This window comes from Camelina sativa, chromosome 5, assembly GCF_000633955.1.
Source record: "Camelina sativa cultivar DH55 chromosome 5, Cs, whole genome shotgun sequence".
Lineage (NCBI taxonomy): Eukaryota > Viridiplantae > Streptophyta > Magnoliopsida > Brassicales > Brassicaceae > Camelina > Camelina sativa.
In genome coordinates, this window is record NC_025689.1 from 3,010,168 (window position 1) to 3,030,143 (window position 19,976).

At 35.8% G+C, this 19,976-nt stretch overlaps 6 protein-coding genes and 1 pseudogene across 6 annotated transcripts; 5 read left to right on the forward strand and 2 right to left on the reverse strand.

Annotated features, from left to right (window-relative positions):
- LOC104785168 lies at positions 664–3,130 on the forward strand. Its single transcript, XM_010510318.2, has 6 exons — positions 664–876; positions 1,190–1,282; positions 1,613–1,742; positions 2,227–2,548; positions 2,642–2,696; positions 2,797–3,130. Exons 1-6 carry the CDS (start codon positions 757–759, stop codon positions 2,869–2,871), a joined length of 795 nt encoding a protein of 264 aa, XP_010508620.1. The 5' UTR covers positions 664–756; the 3' UTR covers positions 2,872–3,130.
- Positions 3,395–4,919, forward strand: LOC104788819. Its single transcript, XM_019245176.1, has 6 exons — positions 3,395–3,544; positions 3,689–3,790; positions 4,067–4,133; positions 4,235–4,601; positions 4,704–4,758; positions 4,845–4,919. The coding sequence occupies exons 1-6, from the start codon at positions 3,395–3,397 to the stop codon at positions 4,917–4,919; spliced, it is 816 nt and encodes a 271-aa protein (XP_019100721.1).
- On the forward strand, positions 5,166–7,205 carry LOC104785169 (nudix hydrolase 23, chloroplastic-like). Its single transcript, XM_010510320.2, has 8 exons — positions 5,166–5,527; positions 5,625–5,756; positions 5,836–5,912; positions 6,012–6,147; positions 6,224–6,364; positions 6,459–6,517; positions 6,652–6,718; positions 6,873–7,205. The coding sequence occupies exons 1-7, from the start codon at positions 5,282–5,284 to the stop codon at positions 6,710–6,712; spliced, it is 852 nt and encodes a 283-aa protein (XP_010508622.1). The 5' UTR covers positions 5,166–5,281; the 3' UTR covers positions 6,713–6,718; positions 6,873–7,205.
- Positions 7,500–9,124, forward strand: LOC104785170 (F-box protein At2g40910-like). The gene is made up of 2 exons (XM_019245453.1): positions 7,500–7,687; positions 7,815–9,124. Exons 1-2 carry the CDS (start codon positions 7,592–7,594, stop codon positions 9,027–9,029), a joined length of 1,311 nt encoding a protein of 436 aa, XP_019100998.1. The 5' UTR covers positions 7,500–7,591; the 3' UTR covers positions 9,030–9,124.
- LOC104785171 lies at positions 9,298–10,270 on the reverse strand (annotated as a pseudogene).
- On the reverse strand, positions 12,184–14,221 carry LOC104785172. The gene is made up of 4 exons (XM_010510323.2): positions 13,826–14,221; positions 13,532–13,593; positions 12,940–12,983; positions 12,184–12,832 (listed from the first exon to the last, which is right to left on the reverse strand). Exons 1-4 carry the CDS (start codon positions 14,042–14,044, stop codon positions 12,351–12,353), a joined length of 807 nt encoding a protein of 268 aa, XP_010508625.1. The 5' UTR covers positions 14,045–14,221; the 3' UTR covers positions 12,184–12,350.
- LOC104785173 lies at positions 17,805–19,795 on the forward strand. Its single transcript, XM_010510324.2, has 2 exons — positions 17,805–18,183; positions 18,321–19,795. The coding sequence occupies exon 2, from the start codon at positions 18,375–18,377 to the stop codon at positions 19,677–19,679; it is 1,305 nt and encodes a 434-aa protein (XP_010508626.1). The 5' UTR covers positions 17,805–18,183; positions 18,321–18,374; the 3' UTR covers positions 19,680–19,795.

Sequence of the window (19,976 nt, forward strand, 5' to 3'; positions counted from 1 at the left end):
AAAAAAAAAAAAAAAAAAAAAAAAAAAAAAAAAAAAAAAAAAAAAAAAAAAAAACTGAATTTGATCTAATTTATTGAAAAGAAGTAAAAGTTGCTCATTTTGACTCAACAAAACTTATACTATGATTCTATGATGAAAAAATAACATGACATGTGGTACATGGAAACCATCAAACTTATGTAGTAACAAATTAATCTAGTTTTTTTATTTACGATCATAATGTAATGTTTTAAATTTCATATATACACAATATTATGTCAAAGATATATATATTAAATTGACCTCTATATAGCTTATTGTAGCAAAATAGCTTTATCGACGTTATAAATCATATACACTGTGGAATATTTCAATTTTGTTTTCGATCAATCATAAAAAGTAAATCAATTCTTTAAAAAGAAGAACCCGGTAAGGAAAACAAAGAACCGATCAAATTAAAAAGATCCGGTCGGATATAGCCTAATGTGGCTATTCTAATTTCTAAGTGGTTTTACTCAGTTTACGGTGATCTATAATATACTCGTGACTCGTGAGGCAGAGATAATAAACAAAAAAAAGGGAAAGTAATTTTTGTTTTTTCAACCACTCATTTGTTTACCGGCGGTAAATATTTTTAATGGCCTATGGTGTGGGTCAGACCAACTGAGTCAAGTCCGAGTCACGTTACCCACATCGGCTTTTTATGATTTCTTCTTCTCTTATTTGCAAGCAAAACGGCGTAAAGACTCAATCTTTTTCTCCTCCGATCTCACAGAGATGAACGCCGCTATTAGAGCAGCGATTCTCAGACCACAGAGCTACTCTTCTCAGCTGAAAGTCGCGTTTTTTCATTCAACCCCTGTCTTAGAACGCAAACGTCGTACCTCCTGGGAATCGGTCAGTCTCTATCTCTCTCTCTCTCTCTCTCCTCCGTCAAATTTTGATTTTTGTATTGATTCCTCAGCTAAATTTTCCTACTTTTGCAATTCTTTGGGATTTATCGATGTCATTTTCCATGGATTTGTGTTGTTTCCTATGATAATTGATGTAGATTTGCGTTGTTCTTAGTTTTCTCAATTTTTAGCTTTTGTAGACAGGTCGAAAAATTGTGTTTTTATTTTCTTATACAGACAAAATGTTGGGACTTTAGAGGTTTTCTTGTCTAAATTTGCGACCATTTTGAACTTTTTGGGATTCATTTAATCTGCAGAAATCAAATGTTCACAAGAAGAGGTTTAGAAGGATGAGAGAAAAGCAAGAATTATTGCGGAATGTGAATGCTTTTGCAGCAAACATGTTTACGGTATTTCCTTTCATCAATGCTTTCATCACTTTTTCTGTTGGTCTCACTGTGTTGTCTCTGTTCAGTTTCAACATTTTGCTAATATTGTTTACGGTTTGAGCTTTTTGTGCTCTGTAGTAGCATATTAGATAGTTGATACTGAAAATTTTATGGTTCAAAAGTGGAAGGATCTGGGGCTATTGAAAGGGAAATGAAAGTGTTTAGTCTCTTGTGCATGATGTAGTGTTTCTTATTGCTCTTTTGTTATGGTGCATTTGCTTATTATACTATTTTGGGGATTTTCATTTTGTAAAGTTCTCAAAAAGCTCCGGTTAAATGTTTTGTTTCCAGAGCTGGCATGATGAGTTTGATGACGATGGTCCCAACTCTCGAAAGCAAAACTCGTGGTTCAAAAAACAGTACTCCAAGGAACCCAAAGGAAACCAGAATAGCAAACACGGCCCTTACAGTTGGGGTAAAAGTAAGTGACTGACTGTCTTAGCTTTATTTCTTTCCAATCGGTAGGTATGTAGCTTGTTCAGTGCTTCTACAATCATGATCTTGTTGCTTCCTTAGAGTTTAAATTGTTTGTCATCAATCATGATCTTGTTGCTTCCTTATGTATTAATGTTAGTTCTTGAGAATATTAGTAAAGTCGTCCAATGAAGTTTGTATGTGTTGCTTGTTGGCCTCAATCTGGTTTTGTTTCGTAACTTCCGGCTTATCGTGGACTGAGGCTCATCCTCTGAAAATCCATTAAATTGTCTGTACTAGCTTACATAATTACTGAAATTTGGCTCATCATGGACTCAGTTCTTTAACTTGTGACCTGTCCTGTATTATTAAGGTTTCATAATTATGACGTGTTTCGTTGTTGATACTGTATTTATGTCATTTTCTAGAATCAACAGGTGCAATTTTGTTTGGCAACATACTCTTAACAATACTTTGGTTCCGCTGTGTAGGGCATTTTGAATTTTGTGAAGTTGATGACGACTTCGACGTAGACTATGTATTCCGAACCGCTTTTGGTGGAACCCGAGGTTTCTCTTTTTCATTCACCCATGAAGAGGATGAACCTCGATGGCGACATCACTCTTCAAGGTTTTCCAACAATTCTAAGAAGTCTTGGAGATCAAAATATCGGTTAGATGAAGATGAAGAAGAAGATGACTATACTTCAGAGTCCAGCGACTCTGAGTCTGAGTCAAACAACCAAGTGTCTCATAGACAAGCACTTGGCCTGAGTCCTTCGGGCCCTTTAAACCTTAAAGATGTCAAAGATGCGTGAGTAGTTAACCTCATGTCAATATACAAAAGCTAACCGTATATTCAATTTCTCACCACGTTACATCAAACTCTTTTTTTTTTGTTAATCAGATATCGAACTTGTGCATTAAAATGGCATCCAGATCGTCATCAAGGCTCTACCAAGGTAACCAAATAAGATCTCTTCCTCTCTGTTCAATCTCCCATAGAAGTTTTTTTTTTGTTTTCTCTCTTGTGTTTATGAATATGTGATGATATGAAAACAGGTGGCGGCTGAAGCAAAGTTCAAGCTCTGCAGTGTGGCTTATCAATCTTTATGCGAAAAGCTATCGGTGAACTAATTATAGAGAGAGTTAGATGATAGGTTTTGATTACACACTTAGTGATATCTCATTACAATAAATTTCAAAAATTGTTACACTTTCTAAAGCTTTGCTCAAAAAGCAAAAGCTCACTACAAGATCCAAGCTTTTTATCTGGTTCTGTCTCTAGCCTCTGGTTCTCTACAAGATCCAAGCTTTTTATCTAGCCTCTGGTTCTGTCTTATTTTATCTCTCATCCCCTGCTTTTTTGCCTTTCATCGATTTGTCCTTTTTTCAACCGGTCAGAGTGAATCACAATGTCTGTGACTTAAATAAGCCCAGTGAGTTTAGTTAACTCAAGGCCCAAACCACCAAAGCTCCCTCTGTTTTGTAATAAACACAGTCGTCCTTGGAGATCAAGCAAAAACTGTTATGTAAATATTAATATTCTTTTCTCAAAAAAGGAAACTCTTTTTTTGTTCTTCTCTAAAAAAAAAACACTCTTCTTGGTGTGATTCAAGGTCCGTTTAAAGAACGCAATGTTATGTACTCTCCAACAGAGATGAACACTACTACTACCGCCATCAAAGCAGCGATCTGCAGACCGCAAAGCTATTGTTGTCTACTGAAATCTGCGTTTTTTCATTCTACTCCAGTCTTAGAACGCAAACGTCGTTCTTCGGAGTCGGACGGCGGTCTTTTCACAACATGTGTGGGTTTGCCTAGCTTATTTTATTTAGATCAAATTTACCTACCAAATCTCTAGATTTTAATTTTGAAGTGTAGATTAAGAGTATAATAGGTGTGTGTGAATACATGTTCTGATTTATTTTAGGGTTTCTTAAATATCTGACAGAAATCAAATGCTCAAAAGAAGAAGAGAAGTAAGAAGTTTTTGAGGGAACATCAAGAAGCAGTGCGTCGTGCTGTTGAACAACTTAAACAAGAAAGAGAAGAGGTACACATATTGAGAAAATTATCATGTATAAAACATGTTTAAGCCCTTTAGGGGTAATTATACTACTATTTCATCTAATAGCTAATTAATTGACTTTTCTGCTTGCTTCCTCCATTGCCTAATTGCTTTAAAGAGTTGAAAACTTTACAAAAAAACACATAAAACCCTTATGTGGTCTCTTAGCCGCCAATGTACTTTTCTAGCTATATAGTGTATTGTCTGTTGTTTATGAACCATGATTTAGTGTTTGTATCTCATGGTTGTAATTAACATCAGGCCACCAAGAAAGCCAAAGAAGCCAGAGAAGCCGAACAAAAAAAGAAGGGCAAACACGGCTCAAAAAGTAAGTGCTTTATCCGTTGAAATTGTCTAGTTAAGGTGCAGTTTTGGTTAGATACATTTTCTCTCATATTATTTTAAAGAAACATGTGTTACATTTTGTAGGGCGTTCTGTTTCCTGCGATGACGACTTTGAATATATATTCCAAAACTTATTTACTAAATCCAGAGATCATTATTATTCAACCTATAGAGAGAAGGAACGTCACTGGTGGTATCAGTCTTCATGGTCTTCTTATTACTCTAGCAACTCTTGGAAATCGAAATATAGATTTTATGAAGGAGGCGAAGAAGAAGAAGAAGAGATAAACGAAGAAGAAGAAGATGAAGAGGCAAAACAACAAGATGATGGCTATAGTTCAAGAAAATCAAGCGGCTCAGTGCCAGAGTCAATCCAATTCCAAGCTTCTCATAGACAAACACTTGGTTTGAGTCCTTGGGGTCCCTTAAAACTAGAAGATGTCAAACAAGCGTGAGTTACTTTTTTACTTCCAAGTTCACACACACACTATATAAAAAGTAACTAACACATACATGTTCACCAAACTTGTTGTCTTTGTTTTTTTGGAATCAGATATCGAACTTGTGCATTAAAATGGCATCCAGATCGTCATGAGGAATCTACCAAGGTAAACACCAAACACAATCTTTTCAATCTCCATTGAATTGTGTTTTTTCTCTTGTGTTAATTCTTGAATCTATAAACTGATCACAGGCAGCAGCTGAAGAAAAGTTCAAGCTCTGCACTGTGGCTTATCAATCTTTACTCGAGAAGCTAGCAGTCAAATAATATTTTTTGTGTAACCTAGGAAGCTACTGATTAAGAGTGATTACTTACAGATTTCTAATAACAAATTTTCCAAAATGATTTTTTTTAGTATAACCTGATCAAGCAATGTGTGACTTGTGTGTGTTCTGGACCGGTTCAATTTATTTGGTCAAATTAAACCGGTTTTTTGGTCTTAACATGTAAAACCAATAATAAACCGGACCTTTGGCTAAATGAAAGAGTCATTTACTCAATTCAATCCTCAAATGTCAAAATACTATTTTCGTTTTCAATTGATTGGCCTTTGAGGGAGAAGAGTCAATTAACAAATAAGCTATTGCCGGCGGAACTGAAGAAATTCCGGTGAAGCTCCGGTGCGTATAATGCTCAAGGCCGTTCAGATCTTGGGTTGGTCATCAGGGTTAACCATCTCACAGAGATTAACAAAGACCCGCAAGTCCTCGAGTGTCTCTTTCATCTCTACATCTCTCAATCTCTCTACTTTCTCCTCTGTAACTTCGAGCTCTCCTCGGAGAATCATCTCTTTCAACCCAATTCGAATGTCTTCTTCACTTCCCGGGACTGACCCAGTTGCAAATTCTCCAGCTTTCGTCTCTGTTCAATCAGCTGTGAGTCTAATTCATTCATCTCCTGTAAAGATCTTATCTTTTTAGGCTTTTTTGGGTCTCTTCAATGATTTTTTATATGTTATTGTTGTTGTTTAAGGGTGATGTTCGTAAGATAAAGTTCTGTCAATGGTGTGGAGGGCCAACAAAGCATGAGATACCTGATGGTGAAGAGAAATTGAGAGCTATTTGTACACATTGTGGCAAAATCGCTTATCAGAATCCTAAGATGGTACTGTTCCTTTTGATTTATACCTACAATTTCTGTATTTGTGTCAATTGTAAATGTTTTGATTAATGTGAAATTGTAGGTTGTAGGTTGCCTTATAGAGCATGAAGAAAAGATTTTACTTTGCAAGCGTAACATTCAACCTTCACACGGTTTATGGTATATATATGCGAATTACGCACTCGTTCTCTTTGTGTCGAGTACATAATTGATGTGAAACAATACTAAAAGTGTGAGTTCTTTTTGGTGAATACACAGGACACTTCCTGCTGGTTATCTAGAAGTTGGTGAGTCAGCTGCACAAGGAGCAATGAGAGAAACTTGGGAAGAAGCTGGAGCCACTGTGGAAGTTATTTCACCTTTTGCGCAACTCGACATTCCTCTTATTGGCCAAGTAATTATACAATACAAAAGATTTCATATTTCTTCATATAATTGATTCTTATATGGCTCTGTTTCTTTTGGATCAGACGTATGTTATATTCCTAGCCAAACTGAAGAACCTGCATTTTGCGCCTGGTCCAGAATCATTGGAGTGTCGTCTTTTTGCACTAGATGAGATACCGTTTGATTCCTTGGCGTTTTCATCTATATATGTTACCTTAAATCTGGTAAGATTAAGAACAGAGACGAATCTCATCGTACTCTCCAGTCCCCATTCATTAGATTTCTAAAAAACCATGTTTGCTTTGTTGGTTTTTGCAGTACTTGGAAGATCTGAAAAATGGTAAAGTCAAGTTTCACTATGGTACAATAAATAAAAGGTGCGTTCCAGTTAATATCACAGTGTGTGGAGTTGATTGTTGAGAGATACTATCTAACAGTTGTACTTTATTTCTTTGATCACTTATGGTGTAAATGTGTAATGTGACTAATTATGTGCTTTGATCTTTCTCAGGCCTGGAAGTAGTCCTTCAGATATTCGTGCCTTTAGTCTTGATTACCATCTGCAGCACTGACTCGAGGTTCGAAAATCCTTGCCCTCTACATATATGTACTGGAGTAAAGTTCCTTAGATGATGAATCGAATCCTTGTGGGATATTTATGCTTTTATAATGACTTCTCTGCGAGGAGACTTTGTTTTTATGATTAAATCTAATATGAGAGCCTGTCTCCAGACTTTATAGAAGCGGCTTCTGGACTTCATTCTCCCAGGCCGTGTCTTGTCATTTGGCACCTCGTTGTTGACTAAACGAGAAGGAAAAATGAAGTTGCTTCTGTGAAGGATCCTTGGACAGCTGAGAAGAAAGAGGGAAGATAATTTGTTTGGACAGAGATATAGGTTGGATGGCTGTTACTTGTTAGGTATCTCATGTCAGATATTATGGCTAAACAAACCGTTTCTGTTTCTAGTTTCAGTTGCCTCAATTGTAAAAGGAAACAATGCAAATGTGCATGCAACATTTTGATCAATCTTTGTGTAATTATTAAGTCCCCGCGTTATTGTTACCTCTCGAGGTCTGTTGTTGCAGCAACTTGCTGTTTTTTCCTCCATCACTCGTCCCACACTTCTTAGCAGAAGCAGTCACATGCTTAAACTCATTCACAGCACATGAAGCATGAATGTGATATAGTTGCAGAATGAACCAAACCAAATACCAATTAGGGGTAGTGGTTTAGAGTCCACGTGAACCAACGGTTATCTTGCGGTTAGTGTCCTTTTGCCCTTTTTTTTTTCTGTCTTAATAAAGAGACACAAAACTATATATATATATATATATATAGACACTTACGTCTCTCTTCCTACTGCACAAATTCAAAAGCACAATTGAAAAGTCCTAATATAGCGATTTCTAGAGTCTTTGCTCTATTTCGTTTGTAATTAGGGTTTAAAGAGATGAAGAAGAGAAGAAGGACGGATCTGAAAGAAGCGGAGTCAGAGCAGGGGAGCATTGCCCAGGTCGTCTCTCTCAGAGATTCCGATCAAATTCAGGTATAAATAAATAAATAAGCCTCCTTTATTATTACTTGGGTTTCACGCCAATTCATAGGTTTGTATCATCTATGTACTTAACTTTTAATTTAATCTTCTTTACTTGCTTTTTTTCTACTCTTGAAAGTTAATGGATGCAAAAGGAGAGAACACATTAGCATTGTTCCCATCCGAACTTCGTGAGAACATTGATCTTGTGATGGAGATTCTCATGAGATTGCCAGCAAAGTCCATGGTTAGCTACAACTGCATCTCGAAGCAGTGGTCATCCCTCATCTCTTGTCGATATTTCTGCAACCGTTTGTTTACTACGGTCACGCGACAGAAACAACAACCACATATGTACATGTGTTTAGTGGATGAAGGTGGCAAACGTGTGCTGCTATCAATTTCATCATCAACAACGTCTCCAGACAACAACAACAACACTTGTTATGTGGTCGACCAAGATTTGAGCATCACAGGGATGGGAGGCTTCTTCTTGAATCTTGTCCGTGGCTTGATGTGTTTCTCTGTAAGAAAAAAGGCATGCATCTATAACCCCTCCACCAGGCAGCGCTTGACCTTACCGGCCATTAAATCCGACATCACTGCTGAACAAGGTGAAAGGAAGGATATCCGGTATTACATCGGACACGATTCTTCTAACGATCAATACAAAATAGTCTGCACGGTTGCGAAATCCTCTGAATTTTTCAAAATTGTTAAGTCGGAGCATTGGGTCTTTGTACTAGAAGCTGGAGGTTCGTGGAAAAAGGTTGTTCCGCCCCAAAATTACCATCCTCATGTTCCTTCCACAGTAGGACACTTTCTCAATGGATCGGTAGTATATTATATGGCTTGGCTTGATATGGAAACTTGTGCTGTTGTCAGTTTCGACGTTACTTCTGAAGAGTTGACTACCATCCTAGTACCTCCGGAGGCCGGGGATGTGGCTCTGCCTGCAGCTAGGATGAAGGCTGGTCTTATCGAGTACGGTGGGAAAATAGCTGTTTTCGATCATACCCATCTCCAAGATAAGTGTTTGGTGGATTTATGGGTATTGAAAGACGCTGGGAAGATGAAATGGAAGAAGAAGAGGCTTTTTTTACAGCCTTGTCAAAAGCATCTAGTCCATGAACTTACTCTGATCGTTAAAGGTACAACTCGAGATGGCAAGGTTATCTTGGCACCGGTGGAGATGCATTCCAAGTTCTTTATTTTGTTTTACGATATTGGAAGCAATGACCTGAGTAAGGTTGAAATCAAAGGAGTGCCACACATTTGGTTTGATAAGGACTGCTATTTCGACTTGAAGTACTCTATGGATGAGAGTGAGGACGTCATCTACTTGGAAACTTGACCATTGTGACTTTGTTTGTCTAGCTAAGCTGTTTAAGAACAATACAACTAAGTTACATGTTTTTGTTTTTGTCAGGAATTAATTTATTTTCTAGATATGTTAAGGAACGAGCTTAATCTCTTGCTTAAATGCTTTTTGCTTCAAGCAGAATATAATCTTATGTTTCTGGCTGAACAAAGTGTTACTGTTTCTGGTTTGGTTCCATGTTTGTTTAATTAAGTTATTTCGTTACTGTTACTTACTTCAAGGTCTTGATCAGTGAAACAAAGGGAACCAAAAGATAGGATACTTATTCAAGTTCAGTACTTTAGAGAACACAAGAACAGAGACAATTCCAGGTCTTATTGTCACATATAAATGCATCAAATCAAACAAACTGAAAGAGAAAGAAGATAGCAGCGACACAAAGATACATCAAACGAAAGAACTGAGATTGAAGGAACCCATCATGTTTGCCAGAGCAGAACTCATATCTAGCTCAAGCTGAAGCTTCTGAAGTTCAAGCTGTTGCCTCAAAGCTGGATCTTCCACTTGCTCTGTTGTCGCAGCTACTTGTTGTTCCGTCTGCACAGTCTCCAAACCCTGAACAGGAACAGATTCAGCGGTTGCTGTCTTTCCTCCATCACTCGGCCCACACTTCTCAGCAGAAGCAGCCACTAGCTTAGGCTTATTCACAGCACATGAAGCATGAATATGATAACTACAAGCATAACAGTTATAAGACCAAAACCTACCATCCATAGCTATGTTACAAAGATTGCAGACAAGCTGATTCCCGAAACCAAACTGAGTAAAGGACATAGCAGGAGTACTGTTGTAGACAAGAAGTAGACTATGGAGAGGATGAGACTCATGAACCATGACCTGAGGCAGATGCGCACATTGAACATGGAGGTCAAAGTCGCACAAAGGACAACAGTAAGAGAACCCTTTACCTCCAGTGCAGCCACATGCCCTGCAGAGGAAGGAACGGGCGCTGTAAGTTGTATATGGGACTAAAGTCAAGTGGTGGAGCCCCGCGTGGGAAGGATGTTGCATCCACGCACTGCGTTACCACATTGCTCATGAAGATTGAAGTCACATGTTGAACAGATATATGCTGTTTCGGATTCAGAGATGGTTAATTCACAGCCTGAGCAGACAGCTGAAGAATTTGTGCTTTTATTTGTCTGAATCTGTTGGAGTTTAAGTGTATGTGGATGGCTGAAATGTTTGTACTCCATTGGAGTTTGTCTCTTTGATTTTAACAATCTTGTGTGTGTTTGGAGTTTGAATCACACTATGCATGCATATAAGGTTTCTCTGACTTTGAATTGTTCCTAATTCTGAGTTGTTTTGATTGGTTTAAAAAAATTGTTTTCTTAATTGGAAATTAGTAGTTAGTTTTTTGGTAGGATAATGAATATTATAGAAAGTCAAAGGAAGAAGCGTTGACTTTCAGAAAGTCAACTACTTGAGAATTGACCATCGAATGTTTAACTGTCCTTTGTTTATTACTTCTAAAATTCTACATTTCTAATTATTGGGAGTTTACTAACATCCTTTTCTATCAAACACACAAATACGTAGACAACACATTTATAGTAGCGTCATTCCAAGTTGCAATCCAAACAGAATAACATTAATACTTCAACAAACCGAACTTATAAAATTCAAAGTTGCACCACACACCACAAATAGTGAATCATATCAGTAAACCATTGAACATAACATTAATGCTTCACCAAACCAGACTTATGGAATTCGAAGTTGCACCACAAGCAGTGACTCGTATTAGTAAACCCTTGCCGGGGACAATTAATTACTTAACTAACAAACTTTACGTTGCTCATATTGGTGGTTTCAGCTAAATAGTCTAAAAATCGATTTAAGAAAAACACACACACAAGATATATATCGAGTCTAAAAAAATCAATAATACGACAGCCCTACCTAATTAAAACTAGTTTATCCCCACCATAGATAATATTGACAAGCCATCATCATCATACACCAAATTTGAGTTATACCCACTTTCTATAATTTTGTATATTAGTATTAAATTTAAATACGAGACATATAATATAAGCTCCAAACCACTCCATAGAGAGGAGGTCCAATTAAAAGTCACGTCACTCATATTCTCTCGTTTGAACAACGTTCCTTCATAAATAAAACTAACGGAATCCTATCATTGGATTCGGTCTTAACGTATTTTCTTCGTTTCTATGTCGTCCCGCCGAGAGTTAACTAGATTTGTGCATCAATTTCTCACTCTTCTATTATCCTTTCAGCCTGGTTTCCTCCTTTTGTAAGACTTCGTGGTATAATTTCATCTTTTATTGTCATATTTATAAAACCCTTTCAAAAACTGCATAGAACGAGGGATGAAAATCTCCAATCTTCTTTGACCATGATCAAATTGTTTGCGCATGACACCAAGTACTATGTAATAATAGTAATATTATTATATACACTATTGAAGCTACTTAATATTCGTGTTTATTTCTTCGCTGTCTGAAAGCGACTCCTAGCTTAGAAACCGAAATTTGACAAGGATTATATAGAAGTGAAAACCATGAAAGCAAATTACGTGAAGATTAAAATTACAACACGACGCACTAAATTTATTTATAGATGTGACATATGCAATATATATTGATCGTCAATCTGAATGAAAAAAAAAAAAAAAAATTCTAAAAAACATGAACTCCTTTATGATAATAAATTTGTATTGTAATGCCATAGTAATAATAGATAAAAATATATAATCAAAATGAGAGAAAACCATCCAATTAGACATAGTCGTTAGTAGAAATATGTATAGCGTATCGAACCAAAGGTGCAACTAGTGTTCCAAACTTCCAAATAGGGCAAAGAATTAGTATTGTTGAAAACTTAAATAAATTTAAACCTATTCGTTGGTTTCATTTATGTTGCACCAGTTGCAGTGAACATTATGTAGAGAAACAGTTCACATGATTTTGCTAAAAAAGTAGAGACATCAATACATTAGTACTATTATTTTACAGTAAGTCAGTAAACTAGTAATTAACTTGCTGAAAAAACAGATTGAATACAATTTTGGAATTATCTTATTTTATCAGTCGTATTCCATGTTCCATTTACTCAGCCAAAGTTCAACTACTTAAACTTTAGCAAAAACACAATCGAAACTAGGAAAACATTCACCAATATATAAGCTGCAAGAGCAAACGGCAGTTAAGTCCTCGATCAAATCTACACACACATGTTCTCTCACACCCAATTACATAGAGCTATCATCATGTACATAAACAACATATACATATCCCATATACATGCAAATGCTGATCAACAGACTTACTTATCATAAACAGCAAACTGATCAGTAGGTGCACTTATCTCACTCTCAACATCAGCAGCATTACCACCACTAGTGCTGGTTTGTCCGAGCAAACTACTTATTGAACGTGCCTTTACCATCCCAAGCTTCACTCTCTTCTTCTTCACTTCCACCACCACAGCCTTTTTCTCTCCCCCACGACCACCACCGCTCTTGTTCGTGCTCCTCACCCTACCTTTACCGAGATGATGCTCACAAAGAGAATATCCAACAAGCGTTTGCTGACAACATCTCCATCCTCTACCGTTAACGCGGCTGCACCGTGATCCTTCCTCCAACCTACCACCGCTCTTTTTCCCTTTCTTCTTCCCTTTACTACCGCCTCCACCTCCCCTAGCTTCTTCTTCTTCTTCTTCTTCATCTTCATCTTCGTAATCCTCAAAGCTTATAAAGCCTCTTCTCTTCCTCAAAGTAACAACCTTCTCATTCTTCTCGATAACTATATCATATATATACACAATATATAGTGAACTGGTGCAACCAAAGAACAAGTTCATCAACAAAAAAACATATATCGATCAAGAAGCTCTATATATATATGTGTACCTTGAGTTGAAGAGTCGGATTCTCCACGGGAACGAACGTTCTTGCTGTGATATTGTTAGAAGCAAAAGAAGGAAAAAAGAACTTAAAATCAGATTTTGTATATACAAAAAAAGAAGAGATGAAAGCGATCTATGGGTGCAAGATAATAATAGAGCACACAAGGGGTAAGGGTCGAAATGGGGACCATATAAGAGTATCCCATTGCTAACGTGCGCACCGTCATGAGGGGTGCATGTTTAGTTTAGATGAGTATTATTGTGTTACTCCTCTCCCTAACTACTCCATCCATGTATTGTATTCCCCCAAAATGTTAACAGTGTGACGATAACAAAACCATAAGAAACTCTTATAACTTTCAGATTAAAATCTAACTTGATCATTAATCACCAGCAAAACAAAAAGCTTTGTAGTTGTAAAAACCATAAAAGCTTTGATTTTGATCGAATTTATCAGTTGGGTTTTTTGCCAAAGGTTGGATCTTTTTAAAAGAAACGAAACCAAATATTTGTAAATTATTACAATTACACCACGCAAAGATATCAGAGAAGAGAATGAATTGAGTAAAGAAGAAATCTTTCTCGAAATCACATACCTGCCCGATGCATCGGTACGACTCTTAACGTCTACATCACCATTATCATCATCATCATCATCCTTTTTATAGGAAAACAAAAGATAAACAAAGAATAAGCAATTGAACATTCCTTTATAAAGATCTGCAAATGATGGTGGTGCAAATACAATTAAACCAATAAAGAGAGAGTAGTCAAGTACGGTCGTCATACAAACACAAACTTGCACCCAAAAAAAAAATCTAAACTTTATTAAAAAATTGGAAGTATCTCAATTGGGTGTCTGTATACGTATATACTAAAAAGAGACTCACCAGAGCTTTGTCCTCCTTCTTCTTCTTCGTCTTTCTCCGATCAGAAACCGGCGACGGTGGAGAAAGCTGAAAAGAAGCAAAAGCTCCGTCTCCATCTCTGTAACCACCGAGGAAGTATCTAGCGGTGGCCGTCGGTGAGCGGTTAAAGTAGAGATCTGAGAGAGGAACTGGTAACAGAGACGAAAGAGGAAGAGGGACTTGTCGTTTCCGGATCCTCATCGGTGAAAGATTCTTCCTTTTTTTTTTCTTCTCTGCTGCTATCTCTCTCTGCTCTTCAAATCTTTTTGATTTTTGGGATCTTTGCACCAAAGAAGGGACTGTAGTAGACAAAACCCAGATGGAGGAGATATATAAACAAGGAACAAAGAGTTAGGGGATTATTGGTTTAGGATTTAGAAAGAATTTGAATGATTTTAAAAGTTATGTAAAATATGTTGTTACTTTTTAAAACTCTTTAAAAATTTGGTGTTATTGGTTGTGGATTTGTAAAAAGTTATCNATTTTTTTTTTTTTTTTTTATGTTTTTATTATTACACGGACTTGGGGGAAAAAAAAATAAAGAAATCAATGTGGCTTATTTGGCTTTGTGGTGTTGTGTTGTGTTCTTTGTTTGTTGCGGTGATATATGCTCATTTACTCTCTTTTTCTCTCTCTATCTCTAACTTTTTTTTTTGGTTTGTGTCTTTATTTCGTTGCACCCAAAAAGCAAGTTCGTAGTAAATTGAATTTTGAGTGAGCAAGAGCCCACGTAGGAATATATTACTGAGATTAATATAATTTTTCTAAATTTAAGAGGTTTTTTTTTTTTTTACAAGTAGTATAAAAGGTTAAATTACTTTAAATTGTAAAATGGTGATACCAATTGGCAAAGACTATTTTAAACTTAATTGGTAATACAAAACGGTAAAATTTATTTTTAATTACATGTATTCGAATAGTAATTATTTTAAATTGGTCGTATTTGAATAATGATACAAAACGGTAAGATTATATTCAAAATTAAATGATAAACGAATAATTTTTAAAAATAAAATAAAAATAAAGATAAGATATAAAGTAAAAAATAATACTATTGTCTAAATTTCTTTTGTTTCCTGCGATANGGTTGTGGATTTGTAAAAAGTTATCTAAAATCTTGATAAATCTAGTGTTATTGGATTAAGAGTCTTATAAAGTCATTAAAAGTTTTATGTTATTCAATTAAAACAAAAGAATCATGGATTGTTAATGAATTCAAATTTTGTGTTATTGGTTTAGGATTTTATAACATTTCCTTCATAACAAAAGTCATGAAAACTCTTTCATCAAATAGAAAGATTTTGAAAGATTTTATGAAATATTTTACAAGATTAGGAAACACAAATCAGCAAGATTTAAAATAACTTCCTAAACAATCTCTTATAGAATCCTTCATTTTTACTTTCTAATTTTCTATGATTTTAAAAATCAGCAAGATTTTTAAAAACACAAAGTCATTAAAATTCTTTCTAAATTCTAAACCAATACCTCCCCCTTAATCTTTTTTTTTTTTTTTTATGTTTTTATTATTACACGGACTTGGGGGAAAAAAAAATAAAGAAATCAATGTGGCTTATTTGGCTTTGTGGTGTTGTGTTGTGTTCTTTGTTTGTTGCGGTGATATATGCTCATTTACTCTCTTTTTCTCTCTCTATCTCTAACTTTTTTTTTTGGTTTGTGTCTTTATTTCGTTGCACCCAAAAAGCAAGTTCGTAGTAAATTGAATTTTGAGTGAGCAAGAGCCCACGTAGGAATATATTACTGAGATTAATATAATTTTTCTAAATTTAAGAGGTTTTTTTTTTTTTTACAAGTAGTATAAAAGGTTAAATTACTTTAAATTGTAAAATGGTGATACCAATTGGCAAAGACTATTTTAAACTTAATTGGTAATACAAAACGGTAAAATTTATTTTTAATTACATGTATTCGAATAGTAATTATTTTAAATTGGTCGTATTTGAATAATGATACAAAACGGTAAGATTATATTCAAAATTAAATGATAAACGAATAATTTTTAAAAATAAAATAAAAATAAAGATAAGATATAAAGTAAAAAATAATACTATTGTCTAAATTTCTTTTGTTTCCTGCGATAGACAACACATTAAACGATCATGCCGATTCAAATTAAAAAAAAAATTAGAGTTTTTGATATTGTAATTGGATAAAAATGATGAGTAATATATATAGAGGCATACATACATTACATAATCATATCTTTGAAAACATTTGGGGAAATAATTTGGATTGACCCGTTCCAGCTTTTAAACCATGTTAGATATGTATAATGTCAGATCATTAATCTAATCTAATGAACTCATGATCATGTACACTTATATTTGTAAAACAAAATGTTTGTATATTTACTGGTAATGTTAGATATGGATATATCATATATACAACACATTTGAACAATGAAAATAGTTTTAAAAAGAATGGTAGAGAGAGCTAGAGCTAAAAATGCAAACAAAGACATTGTGTAACCAACGCTATGATATAGATGTATGAATTTTCTTGAAACTGGAATGGAAACTGAGGTGTGTGATTTGCGTTGTTGAGTAGAGGAGAGAATTATAGGAGGGAGGCACGTGGAGAGTGGATGGCGCACGTGCGAGAAACCGGGAGAGGAGGTAGCCGGTGAGGGGGCTAGCTCTCAACGTTGCCAGCTTGGACGAAAGAGAGAGAGGGAGTGGGTGAGAGACTGATGGAGAGGAGAAGAAGTTTTATCCTTGAGGCTTTCGTTGGTGGGTCTTTTTTGTTTTTTTTTTATTTTCTAACACACATCTCATAAGTTCATTAAACGACCCCATATGTTTCATTCCTTCTCTTTTGCACCCCTCTTTCTTCTCATAATTTATTTATTACTATATGTCTATAAGCATATGATGTGTCTTTTTGTCATGTGAAACCTGTTAACATTTGTTTATCCTGTCATTTTTGTAGTATTACATAAAGTTAGCAATAATTATTATTAAAAGAAAAAAAGAAGAGAGGAACGACAATGTTGCACTTGCACTCTCTCCCCAATTGAAATATATAGGTGGGAATGGGCTGGCACGTCACGTTAAACCAAGAAACGGCTAATAGTTTTTTTTTTTCTTGTTCTTTTTGTTATCGTCTACAAGTGTAGGATAGTATGAACCTTCAAGTGTTAAGTCACTTACTTTTTCCATTCATAATTGTAAGTCTGTGTTCTCGTGTGTGTTGAATGCTACGTGAAGTTGTCAATCCTGCTGATTCATGAATGTACTATCGGTAAAACCGTCTATAGATAAGCCGAATTTGTCTTTTGACAAAAAAAAAAAAGATAAGTCGAATTTGTCCGCTGTGAAAATACTCTTGGGAGCTGTCCATTGTGTATATTTAAATGGTATATATAGATTTAAAACTTATATTATGATCAATTATAAGTTTATAACACGTTTGGTTCGCTCTCTGTAATAAAGAAATTAATTAATTAATTTTATTATGATAATAGTATTTGTTAGCATTAGTTCATGTTATAATAATCAGAAAAACTAAACGAAGTGTACACTAATTTTAGTAGTCGAGAACTTCGTTCTTGGTTAGAGCTGGTGTTATGTCACCCATTGTTAGAAAAAAATCCACTTACTAATCCATACATTCACATAGATATATTTGAAAAATATTTTTTTGAAAATGATGTTTTGTATTTTAGATGCAAAATTATATAATATGGGGGAAAATGTAAACATCCAACAATATGAGAGAATACTTAATTCTGAAAATTAATTATATTTTTTACCAAATATAAATATAAATAGATCTGATCATTATTAAGAATTTTAGGTAAGAAATATAAAGGAAATATAAATAAATAAATAGCCCAAAATTTTGTATGCCTGTCAACTAATCGTGACCGTCCCCGGTCACACGGAAAGGTTTATCTTCGCCGTGAAAATATATATATTACTATACACCGGAACACAGCGGATTGCACCCTCTCTCTCCCCCTCGTCTAATTGAAAAGATTTTGATCGTACCCTTTTTGATTTCAAGGTGAACCCCATTTGACGAATCGGAGCTCCAGTAACCTCTCCGGAGCTGTTCGTCACCCAATTCTCTTCTTCTTTTCTCGCGTTCGTGTTCGTGATTATTCATTCAGCCTTTCAGCTCTTACGTTTCCTTTCACAATCTTCCTCAATTTTGGATTTAAAGGCATTAGCTTTGGAGATTTTGGGGGTTTTTTTTTCATACGGAGATTTTTCGAATTATAGGGTTTCAGATTGGGGTAATTTGGAGATTCAGTGTAGGGCTCTGTAATGGAATAATAGAAAATTCACAAACACTGGGTTTTGGAAATTTTCTTTTAGGTAAATCTCTTGTTATCTTCTGCTGAGTATAAAATTTGTTCTTTTTATAGTTCTGTGTGTTTAACTTGTTTGGTTTTTTTCATGCAATGCTTTATTCATCAAATCTAAAGGTTTGATTATGGTTTATTTGTAAGCAGGATAAACAAAGATTCAGATTAAGAGGAGTCTGTTTTGTTTTTTATTGTTTCTTGATGTCTGAGGAGATATCTAGCACAGTGAACTTGGATTTGAATCTTGGTCCTGACCCTGAGTTAGGTCTCGAGCCAGCAATAAGTTATGCTAGATCTGATTGGGGTAATGAGCCTCCTGCTGCTGGAGAATTTGAAAATTTTAGAAGGTTTAGAAGTCGGTACAGGCCACGTTTCAGAATTAATATGCTTCCGGTTCTTGCTGAAACACATAGCCCCGCTATAGAATTGAGTCAGTTGTTGATCCCTTCTGGTGCTAATGGAGCTGATTTGCCAGCTGGTGAAGGAAGCATAGCTGGTGGAGAGAGAGTTAGTAGCGAGGAGGACTCGAAAAAGTGTGAGAATGGGAGCAAAGTCATGGAAGAAGAGAACGTAACAGAGGAGAAAAGGGATGTTGAGAAGAGCGTTGGCAGCGATGGGAGCTTTTTCGATTGTTATATATGTTTGGATTTGTCAAAGGATCCAGTTGTGACTAATTGTGGCCACCTTTACTGTTGGTCTTGCATTTACCAGTGGCTACAGACTTCAGAGGCAAAGGAATGTCCGGTTTGCAAAGGTGAGATATCTGTGAAAACCGTGACTCCAATCTATGGACGTGGGAAACATGAAAGAGAATCTGAAGAGGTTTCAAATACCAAGATCCCTTCGAGACCTCAAGCTCGGCGTGTGGAGAGTTTGAGGAATACACTTAACAGGTCAGGTTATGTACCACCAACTGAGATGATTAGGCATTTACAGGATAGGCTTGAAAGGGAATCTACCAACAGGCCAGGTTATATACCAACAGAAAGACGCGCCAGACCATTTCTTAACCGGTTTATGACTTCGAGGGGAGTTAGAGCAGAGCAGAACCAGTCTGGTGAAGCATCATTGGTTGCTGCACCATCAGATGATATCAACGATATTGATCTGATCTCGAACAATTCCCCTGAACGTGAAGGGGAAAACAGAAACCTGAGGTCATCCCGTGCTTTGTCAAACCGGAGACAGAGGGCAGAGAGACCAGCGAGGATGTCTTCGTTTACTTTGACCGCTGCTGAAAGATTAGTGGATGCTTATTTAATAACACACGCAATGGGGAGGATCCAAGAGCGAAACACTGTTGGTGGTGTTGAGGACAGGGACTCGTTCTCGAGCATAATAGGTGTAATGAACTCGGAGAGCCAAGTTGATACAGCAGCTGAGATTGAATCAATGATGAGTGTTTCGACTTCTTCATCAGTGAGAAGACATGAAAACAGTTCAAGGGTCTCTGATGTCGACAGTGCAGAATCTCGTCCATTAAGGAGGAGACGGAGGTTTGCTTAGAAGATGAAGGCGAAGAAAGGAGGAAGCTAGGATGATCTTCTTTATATTGTTTTGTTTTGTTATTTTGGGATTTTGAAGTTTCTTTTTTGTTATGCTTAGAGGATAATAATAATTAAACCAAAGATTAATAATATAGATTATACATACAAAATTGCTTACATTAGGGTTGATGTGTGTCCCAAATCTTTAATTGCTCTATTGAATTAAAAAACACTGCAAGCTCACTGGTTTGGTTGAGAATTATTAAATTACTAGTATTTGCCCCGTGCATACGCACGGAATTAAAAGTGTTGAAAT